At 41.6% G+C, this 12,497-nt stretch overlaps 1 protein-coding gene across 2 annotated transcripts in view; it reads left to right on the top strand.

Annotated features, from left to right (window-relative positions):
* Window positions 1–12,497, top strand: part of lrrk2 (leucine-rich repeat kinase 2) — a 44,577-nt gene that overhangs the window by 16,003 nt on the left and 16,077 nt on the right. For both annotated transcript variants that reach the window (XM_069163030.1, XM_069163032.1), the window contains 17 exons: window positions 1–6; window positions 816–943; window positions 2,093–2,237; window positions 2,507–2,646; window positions 3,576–3,701; window positions 4,395–4,565; window positions 5,548–5,812; window positions 5,980–6,168; window positions 7,499–7,614; window positions 7,714–7,786; window positions 8,525–8,712; window positions 8,805–9,055; window positions 10,205–10,353; window positions 10,627–10,720; window positions 10,810–10,996; window positions 11,083–11,264; window positions 11,446–11,666. The exon at window positions 1–6 is cut by the window's left edge and continues 119 nt beyond it. In XM_069163030.1, the coding sequence (XP_069019131.1) occupies window positions 1–6; window positions 816–943; window positions 2,093–2,237; window positions 2,507–2,646; window positions 3,576–3,701; window positions 4,395–4,565; window positions 5,548–5,812; window positions 5,980–6,168; window positions 7,499–7,614; window positions 7,714–7,786; window positions 8,525–8,712; window positions 8,805–9,055; window positions 10,205–10,353; window positions 10,627–10,720; window positions 10,810–10,996; window positions 11,083–11,264; window positions 11,446–11,666 (2,631 nt within the window). The remainder of the gene's footprint in view (window positions 7–815; window positions 944–2,092; window positions 2,238–2,506; window positions 2,647–3,575; window positions 3,702–4,394; window positions 4,566–5,547; window positions 5,813–5,979; window positions 6,169–7,498; window positions 7,615–7,713; window positions 7,787–8,524; window positions 8,713–8,804; window positions 9,056–10,204; window positions 10,354–10,626; window positions 10,721–10,809; window positions 10,997–11,082; window positions 11,265–11,445; window positions 11,667–12,497) is intronic.

Here is a 12,497-nt window from a genome sequence, read left to right as displayed (position 1 = left end):
GCCCAGGTACACTCAGGGGTCTTTTCTGAGTCCCTCCTGTGGGGGTTATGTTCATCACACAGATCACCTGCCAATCAATATTAGTTCTACACGGATTTAAAAAAAAAAAAATTTTTTAATTTTTTTTAAAAATTTTTAAATGATGCAGTATGTAAGATTTAAGCTCTAAGCTTTAAGATTTAGCTCACTGTTTTAGGTTTCTTGCCACATGTCACTGATTTACTTACAGTAAATGAGACGGTCTGTATCTCAAACTAATCTGCTCTCTGCAGCGGTTAAAAAGCAGCTAATTTGCATTGAATTGAATCTCAGGGAAAGTATATATAGTTTTTCTCGCCTTTTCTCGCTTTCGGGAAAGCCAGTGACAATGATCAGATTCTGAATATATTATATATATATATATATATATATATATATATATCTTACAGTATTTAGAACTCTGTGAACACCAACATCCTGCACTATATTTAATGTACAAACACACACAGGCAGAAACACATTCCTTGCTCCGCTGCTCACTCGTGACTTTTCTCTTTCGCTGTATGAAGAGCAATGACGCACTTCTCTCGCTCAGCAGGGGAATGCGAGGCCGGTTCAGTGGAGCTGCTTGTTCTGTTTTCATTTCTATCAAAATGAGGTTATAGTGTCCTCTGCCCCTGCAGCAGCGCACCAACCGTTGAAATCAGATTAGTCATTGATAACCGGGGCGGCCGGGTCTGCTTGCCTCTTTGTCTTCACTTGTTTCTTGTGTGTGTGTGTGTGTGTGTGTGTGTGTGTGTGTGTGTGTGTGTGTGTGTGTGTGTGTGAAATCCCAGACAGAAGTCTAAGGGAACACGGCCTCTCGGTTGCAGACCCCGACATGGCCGACGTGTCGCTGAAGGTCCTGAAAAACCAGTGTGTGCTGGAAGGAGCTCACACCCTCTACCTGGAGGTTCTCAACAGGGTACGAACAACACCAACACGTTCAGAAAAACTCTACATCTTCTCTTTTCCTCTTATTTGGGGGCATTTTAATGATGGTAAACCTTGAAAAACAACACAAAGACACTGTGTTTTGTTCAGTAAGGAGAATATCCTCCCGGTACAAATCCTCCAGTATATATAGTTCTCATTCATGACATTAATTAAACAACAGTTCGTCCATTCATTGCAGACGTTGTACAGTAGGTTGTTCTGCAGGCAGAAAATCTGAAGCATTTAATTAAATTTCAGAAAAGAATTTGCCAGTTGATGGTATGACTGAATGGTAAGTATATTGTCGTTTTTTTTAACCGTGTGGTCGTTGGTACTCTTCTGCCGAAACACGGACCAAAACAACTTCTTAAAAAAGTCTAAAAAAGGCATCACGTCAGTCAAGTGTAATTGCTTCAAGTTTTAACAGCACATACATGTTTTTCTTTTTTTACTTAAATTTTATGGCAGAAACTGAACAACGACAAAAAGACAAAAATGAAGGGAAAAAAAAATCTGAAGATTGACATTGAAAAACACATCATAATGCAATACATATCAGAATAAAATACAATTATAAAAGATTATTAATGATTGTGTTTTATTTTTCAGAGAAAAAAAATGTCAATACCAGTGATTCATTTTTTAGATTTTTCACTGTCGCTGTTCAGGTCCAATATTATTTGACAATATTTTGTGTCAAAAACAAGAAAAGAAATAACAGCAGTGTTGTCAGACACCACGACGTCTGTATATTGTAAACTGCGGACAGCAAGTCTTTATGTAGTTTTACATTATTTGCTGCTGTAAAGCATGAAGAATATTTTTTCTGTTATTCAAAAAAAAGATGATCCATTTAATTTATCTTATGATGTCAAAAATAATTCTCAGTTTTAGTAGAAATGGACATTTCTGCACCCTCAAATAGCAGATCATTGGATGTACTGAGCTAAAAGCAATACAGTAAAATTCACCTGACTTTGTTTTTTGTTAAAAAAGTTTTAGAACAGACATAAAATTTTATGATAACGTATAATTTTGAGAGGTGTTCCTAATATTTGGCCCATTTCAGTAATACATATGTGATATTGAGCTGTGTGTGTGTGTGTGTGTGTGTGTGTGTGTGTGTGTGTGTGTGCAGTTCATCAGCAGCTCCACCATCCAGAAGTGTGGTCTGAAGGTGCTGTCCGCTCTGGCCGACTGCTCCGGTGCCGTGGACCTTCTGTGCCAGCAGGGGGCGATAGACACAGTGCTGCACACACTACAAATGTTCCCGCAGGAACGAGGTACACAGTTGTCATTCATAACCTCAATAAACCCAAATTAGATTTTTTTTTTTTTCTGTTTTAAAATGACATTGGAAAGGAAATATTTGCTTTACACTGATTTGCACCGACGCTGCTCATTAGATCGGATCGTTCTGCCTCTAACTACCGAAATAAAACAAAATGAAGCATTTGTTTGACAAAAATTGTACACAAACTTGCGTGTGCATCGTTGGGATTGTGTAAAATGTGTTAAAGAGGACGAACTGTGCTTCCACTAACGTGTCCAGAGATACACTACTGGGGTCTGACCCTGCTCAACTACCTCGTATCCAAGAAGAAGCTGTCGAGGATGATCGTGCCGGTCCTGGCCTCCGTGGTGGTCGCCTCGCTCACTCAGTACAGAGAAGACTCGGAGATGCTGCTGAAGGTGACCTGACTGTTTTACATATAATGTCTTCAAATCTTATTATTCACTGCTGCAGTTTCTTACAGTTGACATTTCATTTTATTTGAACTTGCAGTTTATTCTAGCATCTACTGTTCATCCTTGACAGCTTACAAAGAATGAGCAGAAAGATGACTGGACGTCACACTGAAGCCCATGTACATTATTTTAGGCTAAGCTCCTTGACATAAATTGAAATGCTGAGAAGAAACATCAGATTTTGCATTAAATTTGTTAATATGGTCTCTGACAACGCTTCAGACAGCCAATGTTAATGAAGCAGTGAGCCAGGAGGTGTTTTTAGAGGCAGTGTTGGGGCAGAACGTCCTGGTGGATCAGGTCGGGAGTTTTCTTTGACATTTTCAGGGTTGTGCACCGTGAACTGGTCCCCAAGAGTCAGACTGTCAGCACCAACGTGTGGCGCCGTGGTACTCCGGTTCTCCAACACGACACAGTGCTTTGAAAATGTGAAAGTTTCCTGCAGGCAGCAGCTCGATCGCAGCTCTCCGCTTCCCCTACTCAACCGATCCGGCTCCCTTCAACTTCTTTCTGTTCCCCAAAAGTTTGACGTGCGCTCTCTGCTCAGGTTTCAGGTCCTCGGTGAAACTGCGAATACAAGCGTGACAATGGTCACGAAACATGATTGCACCTCATATATTGAAGAAGCAGCATCTTTAGCTTGGTTACTGTGTGACACAGCGACGAATTTAACCTCTGCATTGAAACCATCCACGAGTCTTGAAACGCAGCTGTTGTGCTCGACATCCAAAGGGCAGATCAGCCGTGGATGGGAATCGAACCGATGTCTGTCAGCCAACATATTCTTCTTTCTAGTTCCAGTAATAGCAGCATTAATTAATTTACTCTGTTGGACCTGCCTCTGTCTGTCTATCCGTCCGTCCGTGTCACAGTGTTTTCAGGTGGCGTTGAGGATGCTGGACGCCTGTTCGGGAGCAGCTGCTGAGCTGCAGAGGGAAGACTTTGACAGGCAGATCTTCCAACACCTCAGAGAGGAGACGGACCAAATCATCAACCCTGTAAGTTTTAACACTACCGTCCATTTGACCAATCAGCAACCAGCAGTGACATCACCTGTTGGTTGGAAACTATTTCAAGGAAGCAATAAAACAACAATGATGTCAGGCTTCGATTCCCAGAATCAACTGGGTGAATGTTTTGAGATCAGAAACCAGTGAGTGAATCTTACAAACACAAACTCCTCTGGAACGGATCTGAAACGGGAAACCTGGTGAAACGGATGAAACTTACTGTAGAAACAATAACAGGTTTCAACACAACATCAGTGAGTCACCGACCCTCCGACGTAAAGGATTTTCAGATTAAAAGTGTCTAAAAGTGTACAGACCCGGAAGCTACGAACTCTTTTATATCCAGACTGCGTGTTTAGTCTTAATTTGCTGATGGTAACAAGGTAACATGGTGAACATGAAAAACTTAAATAATCTTATTGAGGAATATTAGTTGCTATTTTCCAAAAGATCCAGGGTTGTGTTTTCTATCCGTCGATAAGGAGGCAGTCATATCCTCTGTGAACACACAGGAACATCGACCGCAGTGGGACTATAGGACATACCAGTCATCCTTGAAGATTGTTTAGATTCACCACACAAGTCACTGATCTGTTAGTTGTGAAGTTTCTTGGAAAATCACTGCTTAGGAAGGACACTTACTGCCCTCACTAACCTCTTTGTTTTTCCCTGCTCCGTCAGCTGCGGAAGTCGGTGTGCCTGGCTCTGGCCAAGATGTGGTGCGACTCCGAGCTACACTACAGCATGCTGGAAAAGGCCTGCAGGGACGGAAACACGACGACGGCCGAGTGTCTGATCGAGATGGGCGCCGACATCAACAGGAAGACAAAAACGGAATCTCTCATTTACCAGGTCTGAGGTCACAACGATCATTTCCGGACACGAGACAGGAAATACGTTTTAAATCATGTCCTGTTGTGTTTTCACTCCCATCAATCTGCGTTCTTTTAGCTTATTATCTGCAAAACGTCCAGAACGGTACCATCTTTGTTGGTCCATCACTTCAGTCCAGACTGATGATGCCATGAAATTTGAAAGATATTCATGTTCCCCAGAGGAGGAACCCCACAAGTCATATGCAGGATGTCTTGTAATAACTTTTAATTTAGCATCACCAGCTGGTCAAATTTAAAATTTTGTCCTTCACTTTGGTTTATGACCAAATATCTACAAAATGAATTCCCATTATCTTTAGCTGCACTTATTCCAGCATGGTAAGATGCAAAACTAAAGACTGTAAAAATTGGAAACGTCATGTCGCCTAAATATCACCATGTTCATCACAAACTGGCTCCGAGAACGTGACAATTAGGAAATCTATGCAAGACCGTAACAGTTTCTTAAAAAATACAATAACACAAACCAAAAATGGAGTTTGAAAATCAAAATAACTGATGCTGAAGGAAGGGGGACATTTCTTTGGATTACAAACCCTGAAAAAAAATCTTTTAATATACTGAATAACATTCTGACAACAAACTTGTATTTTAGGATAATGCTGAAAATATAGAAGATCACTTTATTGGTCAATTAACCAAATTAAGTTGTTTGTCATTTATCAAATAGAAATACTAAATACTTCCTGCTTCTTTTCTGTTTGTGAAACAAAAGAGGCATTTTTGATTTTGAAATTTTGAAAACATGACTTTTGGTTCTGGTAACTTGTGATGGGCATGTGGCCACATGTAGATGTTTTATAGTCCGATAGAGAAGAGTGGGAGTTGTTTGAATGCCAATATGATACTTCAGGAATTCAGTTTTGATTCCCGGTCCTTCTCATTGACAGAAGAACCAACAGTTATGGTGATGATAATGATACTGAGATCTTCTTCAGGTGTGTGAGAGGGGTGGACCTCTGGAGCTGGTGGAGCTGCTGCTCAGCCGCGGTGCCCACGAGCAGCAGCTCCGCAGGGCTCTGGCTGTGAGCGTGAAGAGGGGTGACGGGCCGACGGTCATCCAGCTGCTGGGCCGTCTGGGTCTGGACCTCCAGAACAGCGCCGTCTGCCTGGGCGGCTTCAGGCTGGGCCGCCTGGACGCCGGCTGGCTGAGCCCCCTGCTGGCCGACAGAGGCAGAACTTATAATCCACGCTGCAGCAGCAGTGAGGAACATTTCCTTTATATGACTATAAATGATCTCCTGGTGTTAGACAATCAATTTGAAGAGTTCATGTTATTCTTCAAGAAGTCCTTTGAAAGAATTATTTGATTTCTTAACTGATAATGAAATGAACTCCTGATTTGAGCGTGCCTGTTCTCTGTCTTCAAGGTAAAGGCATGAGCTTGGCGAGGTACGTCCAGTCCATCCAGAAGTCCAAGAGCGTGAACGGTCCCACGAGGTCGATGGCCGACCCGTGTCTGACCTCGGGCTACATCTCTGACGAGAGTGACGACTCCAGCTTCAGCTTCGTCTCCACAGAAGACAGCTTGTTTCTTAACGACGACCTGGAGAGTGACGGTAAAGTGTCTGAGATGTTTTTTTTTTTACTTGTGATTAGTCTCACTATTAATAAATCAATATGTTCAGTTGGCACGTGACCTTTTACAACCCTGTTTCCAGAAAAGTTGGGACGCTGTGTAAAATGCAAATAAAAACAGAATGTGAAGATTTGCAAATCACATAAACCCATATTTAATTGAAAATAGATCAAAGACAACATATCAAATGTTGAAACTGAGAAATGTTATTGTTTTATGAAAAATATCTGCTTATTTTGAATTTGATGGCAGCAACACGTCTCAAAAAAGTTGGGACAGGATCAGCAAAAGATGGAAAAGTTGTATAAAGATAAAAAAAAAAAAAAAACACCTGGTGGAGCATCTCACAACTAGTGAGGTTACCATGACAACAGATCAGTAACATGATTGGGTATAAAAAGATGATTTCAGAGAGGCAGAGTCTCTCAGCAGTGAAGATGGGGAGAGGTTCACCACTCTGAAAGACTGTGTTGGAAAATAGTTCAACAATCTAAGAATAATGTTCCTCAACGTAAAACTACAAAGAATTAGTGGATTTCATCGTCTACGGTTCATAATATCATTAAAAGATTCAGAGAATCTGGAGAAATCTCTGAACACAAGGGACAAGGCTGGAAACCAATATTGGATGGTGGTGATCTTCGGGCCCTCAGGCAGCACTGCATTAAAAACACACTATTCTGGAGTGGAAATCACTGCATGGGCTCAGGAACACTTCAAAATAATCAGATATATTTCATAAAACAATACAAATTTCTCAGTTTCAACATTTTATATGTTGTCTTTGGTCTATTTGCAATTAAATTTGCGTTTAGGTGATTTCCAAATCCTTGCATTGTGTTTTTATTTACATTTTGCACAGCGTCCCAACATCTTTGTGAAACAGGGTTGTACTTCAAAAGCACGTTTTTCATCTCAGTGACTCACATCTGTTTATTATCAAAAACATCTTAAAGTTGATAATGAATTAATCTCACATTAAACAGCTACGTCACCATCTACACACAATGCAGGCAGCGTGCTGTTTTCACCGTTTTAAATGGATTCATCATCATATGAAATTCTCTGAAGATTTTTTTTGTTTTTGCTTAGCATTTTCATATCAGTAAATTAATTCTAAAAAATACAATATATAGGGTTTATAGGGGTAGCAAAATCCTAGAAAAACAAAAATGATAAAATGGTGCTTTGGTGAGAAAAGCTGCAAAATGGCATGAAATATATTTGGGAGCTGTAAGAATATTGTTGTACCTCAAGTGTGGTTTCTGATTTGAAGTGCTCACCTCTTTATTGTGTTCTTCCTTTGGTAGGAAGCGATTCGTTGTCTGGCGCTCTGTCTCCAAAGCCGCACAACAATTCATCCGAGGAGCTGAGGGGGGAGTCCGTCAAGAGGAAGCCGGGACGTCGCAGACATGCCAGCGCAGAGGTGAAACACAAACTCTCATGTAAACACAACTATAAATGTAATCCAAGTTCCCTCACTGTTCACTCTGACTGTCCTTCGTCCTCCCATCTTCATGTCCAGAGTTTTCAGACTGAGAATGAGCACAGTGAGCCGATACACCGAAGATACGGAAGGAACGGCTCGAGCCAAAAAGGTAAAACTTTACTTTTAATTTGACAGACTCTACAGATGTTGATTGTTGTGTAACTTTCCTTAATGTTTGAAGCTTATTTCCTTTTTATCATTTATCTGTTTGTTTTTTTTTAGTTAAAATAACCCCTCTGCTATTCACTGCATGTTGTTTTAACACTTCCTGAACATGGATATTGATAGTTTAACATTGATCATTTATTGTGTGATGTCTGTTTTTCTATTCCCTGTAATTGTAAAGTGTATTAAGGGATTTTTATATTGTAAAGAAATTGAATTCAAATTCGTGGACACCTTGATATCAACTTTTTCTCTTCTTACTTGCTGTTTGTTAGTAGAAGACTTTTTTCAGACTTATTTTTTTCTTTACATTTCACTGTATAGGTGAATTTATTTTTTATGTGTTTATATATAGCTTGCTTGTGTGTGTATTTACACGTTTTTTGTGGGTTTTTAAAAAAAATTCTCCAAAAACAGATTTATTTTTATTGTATTCATATTTCTGTATGCTTATTTGTAGTTTTTTCTGTCTGTGTACTTATCTTTCCTACCTAAAGTCTTATCTTATCTATGTAGTGATATATGGTAGGAAACATAATGATAAATGCGAAGTAGTTGTTGAAATTTGTGGAATATGTTTCAGAACACACTTCTGTTTTCCTGATATTTACACATTAGTCTTATATAATTGGTTTAAGTTGAAGTAATAACTAATGATTGTGCTCTGGTGTCTCCGCCTCAGTGCGGCTGTCTGAGACCTCCGCCGCTCTGCCGAAGGAGAGGATCCGCCTGCTGGACTTGTCCGGGAACGAGTTGGTGTCTCTGTCCTGTCTGCTGGACGACGACTTTGTCCAGCAGCAGCTGTGGCATCTCCTCCGTCTGGACCTGAGCCACAACAGTCTGCTGGAGTTCCCCTCTGCGCTCTGCCAGGTAACATATCTGATCATTACACCAGTCGCCGAGAGACTCGAAGGATAGAAGGAAATGTACGCTGCAGCTTTTAATTTTTTTTCTTGTCACAGAGTCTGAAGAGTCTGACCCGACTGGACCTGCAGGGGAACCAGCTCCAGTCGCTGCCCGAGGAGTTGCTGTCTCTGCCGTCTCTGAGCACGCTCAACGTCTCCCGTAACTACGTCGGCCCCCTGCTGACCTTCGACCCCGCTGTCACCTGCCCGTCTCTGAGGCAGCTCAACCTTTCCTTCAACAAAATCGCCACGTTCCCTCACGAGCTAGGCCGCATCGTGGACCAGCTGGAGGAGCTGTTTATGGAAGGGTAGGCTGCTAGGAAATGAATTCCTTTTACACCTTCTGGCCACAGACTGTATTTAAAAGAGGACTTAGTCTGTAAAATGGTTCCGATGCAGAAGTGTCTTCAGCTGCAATACCAGCGAGTGCCACTAGAGGTCGGCTCCAAAAAGCCTCCGGCTCCATAGACTCCCATTCAACTTCTCTCATCAAATCCAAAGTGAATAAAATGTGTCCATCAGTTATCTCGGTGTTGTTAGCTAAAGTCACTCCTTCTTATTAGTTTTCTGGAGGTCCATCTGAAAATAATCCCTCATTCATTAGAAAAGAAGATTCAAGAAGACCTGTTTTTGGGGGCGTGTCTGTTTGATTGACAGGCCTGTGGTGCAGTCAGGTTACAGCTATCGGTGGTAGGCAGGTAGGTAGGTATTTACTTTATTAATCCCCGAGGGGAAATTTTTTCGCTACAGCAGCATACAGAAGCAATAAGATAATCACGTAGTATAATCACGTTTCCAATCAGATCCACCTCTGGCTCCTCCCCCAGCTCGTCCAAATATGGTCACTTCCTGCTCCAAACCGCTCCGAACTAGCAAAGATGGTGACGGACAGAATCTGAACTGGAGGATTCATAACGTTCACAAACCAACGATGACATCACTGATGGATGATGACATCACTGATGGTTGATGCTTGGTTGTGCCACCAGTTCTGATATTCTGAGAAGAAACTGTCTTCATTCTGGCATTCAGGAAGTGAATTCACATTAATGTCACTTGTATTGTTTTGATGTGCTCATTTCTATGACAACAACAAAGCAACATAACAAAGTTCTCTGGACTTTTTTTCTCGAAAGAAGGAAGTGAATAAAAATGTCAACAATTGCTTACATATTAACAGAAAGCAGCGTACATCTGCAGTGATTAGAGGGAGTTCAGTTAAATGGGTCAAGATTATGGCAACAGATTACTAGAAAGAGAATGTTTTGTTGAATATTAATCATGAGAAATATGTAACAGATTTCTTTTCGAGTTATCACTTTTCTTCATGAGAAAATGTAAAAATATTTGAACCAGTTTCACTCTTTTTTATTCTTAATGTTACATCAGATGTTTGAACACAAATAACCGTTTTATTTTCAGTATCTGTGTTTAACTGCAGGGTTTTCTCTTTCCAGGAACAGTATCATGGAGCTGTCCACGCCTCTGTGTCTGCCCGAGATCAAGCTGCTTGACGTGAGCAAGAACAGCGTGGACAACATTTCTCCGGACTTCCTGACCGGCTGCCCCAAACTGGAAAACTTTAATGCCTCCACGAACAAAATCTGTGAGTACCATCAGCTCATAATCAAAGCCAAAAGATGCCATAAAAAAATGCATCGTGCTTTTTTCATCTGCCTACTTTGTAAAAAAGTTTCATTTCAAAACAGGATAGAACATATGTGAGCAAACCTGACCATTGTGAGTGTTTTTTATTCACACTAACAGAGGGAGACAGGTCCGAGGAGATCTATGTGATTTGAACTTATTCAGCATCAGTTGTTCTGCCTTCATATTATATGATGTAAAAACATGAAAAGATGTTGACTGTCCTCTCCAGGTTCTCTGTCATATCTGCCCTCCAAGATCACAACACTGAAACTAGCAAATAACAGCTTCACCTTCATCTCCGAGGCGATCCTCGACCTCCTGAAGTAAGTCAGATCCTCCGCTTCTGTCTGTCAGTAGGTTTCGTGATAATAATCTTCACAGATTTCACCTTTTAATGCTTCTGTCTGTCCAGCCTGCAGTCAGTGGACATGAGGAACAACAACATCTCTGTTCTGCCCGGCCCGGGATTCTGGGTGTCCAACAACATCAGAGAGCTGATGTTCAGTCAGAACTGCATCAGAGATCTGGACCTGAGCGGGTCGATCTACAAGTGGGTCAGACTGGAGAAACTCCACCTGAGTGACAACAAGCTCACCGAGGTAAAGGACAGGAGGTCGGCTCATGAATGAAAATGAGGATGATGAAATGATGAAGCAGCTGTGATGGTTGTGTCCTTTGCCTCCAGATCCCTCCACAGATCGGCCTGCTGGACAGCCTGACCTCCCTGGACGTCAGTCGGAACACCAACCTGCGCTCCTTCCCGGACGAGATGGGAAAACTGGGCCGGCTGTGGGACCTGCCGCTGGACGGCCTTCGGCTGCAGCTGGACCTCAAGCTCATCGGCAGCAAGACCAAAGACATCATCAGGTCTGCAAGCTTTATGTAGACGATAGAGTTAAATATTCTTTGAATGCCACCTTACATCATCAGAAAGTCTATTTGTGCAATGTTCACCTCCCTCAGTTCAGTCCTGTTTTTATGGAAGAAGAAGAAATTCATACTTAAACATGCAGTGTCTGTTCCACCCCTCTTCTTCTTCTTCTGTCAGGTTCCTGCAGCAGCGGCTGAAGAAGGCGGTGCCGTACCACCGCATGAAGCTCATCGTGGTCGGGAATGCGGGCAGCGGGAAGACCTCCCTGATCCAGCAGCTGATGAAGATGAAGCGCTCCCAGCTGAAGTCGAAGCAGACCGCTGCCGGCATTGACGTCCGGGACTGGACCATCAGGGAGCGGGACAGGAAGATGGAGCTGAACGTCTGGGACTTTTCAGGTAGACTCATTTTCAGAACGTGTATGTTTGGATGGCACCGGGCCTCATTCACAAAGATTTCTCTTAAATTTGAAAAAGTCTTCGTCAGATTCACGACGTGTTCTGAAAACCACACATTTGTGTCTTCTACTGATGAATCCCTCGGTCCTCGTGAGTAAAAAGCGCTTCATTTGTTCCTAAATAGCATAAGTAAACGCCCTGCCAATGCCCATAAAAGGGCATGAGACTGTAGGAAGTGAACAGAAAAAGAGCAGTCATATTTAAAAGAGTAGCGCAAGTACTGGATGTAAAATAATTCAAAAATAAAAGATGCATGGGATGCGATTGTTCGTTCAGGCGCAAAAGCAATGATATAAAAAGAACCTGCAGCTTGCAGACTGAACCGCCCTGCAGCAGCACCTCCAGACCTGCATCCACATCCTGTTTAGCTGTCTGATCCCAGATGCTCCTGGATACACTGAAACCTCTGGTTTTTTTTACTGATGTGTTTCCTTCTTGAGATTAATTGTATTATTTAAAGAATCACATTGTAAAAGTCAAATTAATTTTAATTTACAAACAAGCAGTTCACAGCTGTCTGTTGTCTGATCCTTGTAGTGTTTATTCAAAACCATAAAGCTTGTTAAAGTAATGAATGTGTGTAAATTTTGTTATTACCCAAGAAAAAAAATCCCAAATAAGAAAACCGTGGTGAACGCCAAAATCTTCATGCTTCAAACTTCATTAATTGGTTTTAAGAAGAAATTTCTTGGTGAATGGGATCCAGTGTTTTAGGGTCAAATTAGTACGTAACATCTTAAACATATAAAGTCAGCCTTTGTGCCTCAGCTG

Source organism: Embiotoca jacksoni, unplaced genomic scaffold (assembly GCF_022577435.1).
Source record: "Embiotoca jacksoni isolate LCO1_2020_lvr unplaced genomic scaffold, fEmbJac1.0.p SCAF_3, whole genome shotgun sequence".
Classification (NCBI taxonomy): domain Eukaryota; kingdom Metazoa; phylum Chordata; class Actinopteri; family Embiotocidae; genus Embiotoca; species Embiotoca jacksoni.
Note: the sequence above shows the minus strand (reverse complement) of the source record. Positions and strands in the feature narration are given on the sequence as shown.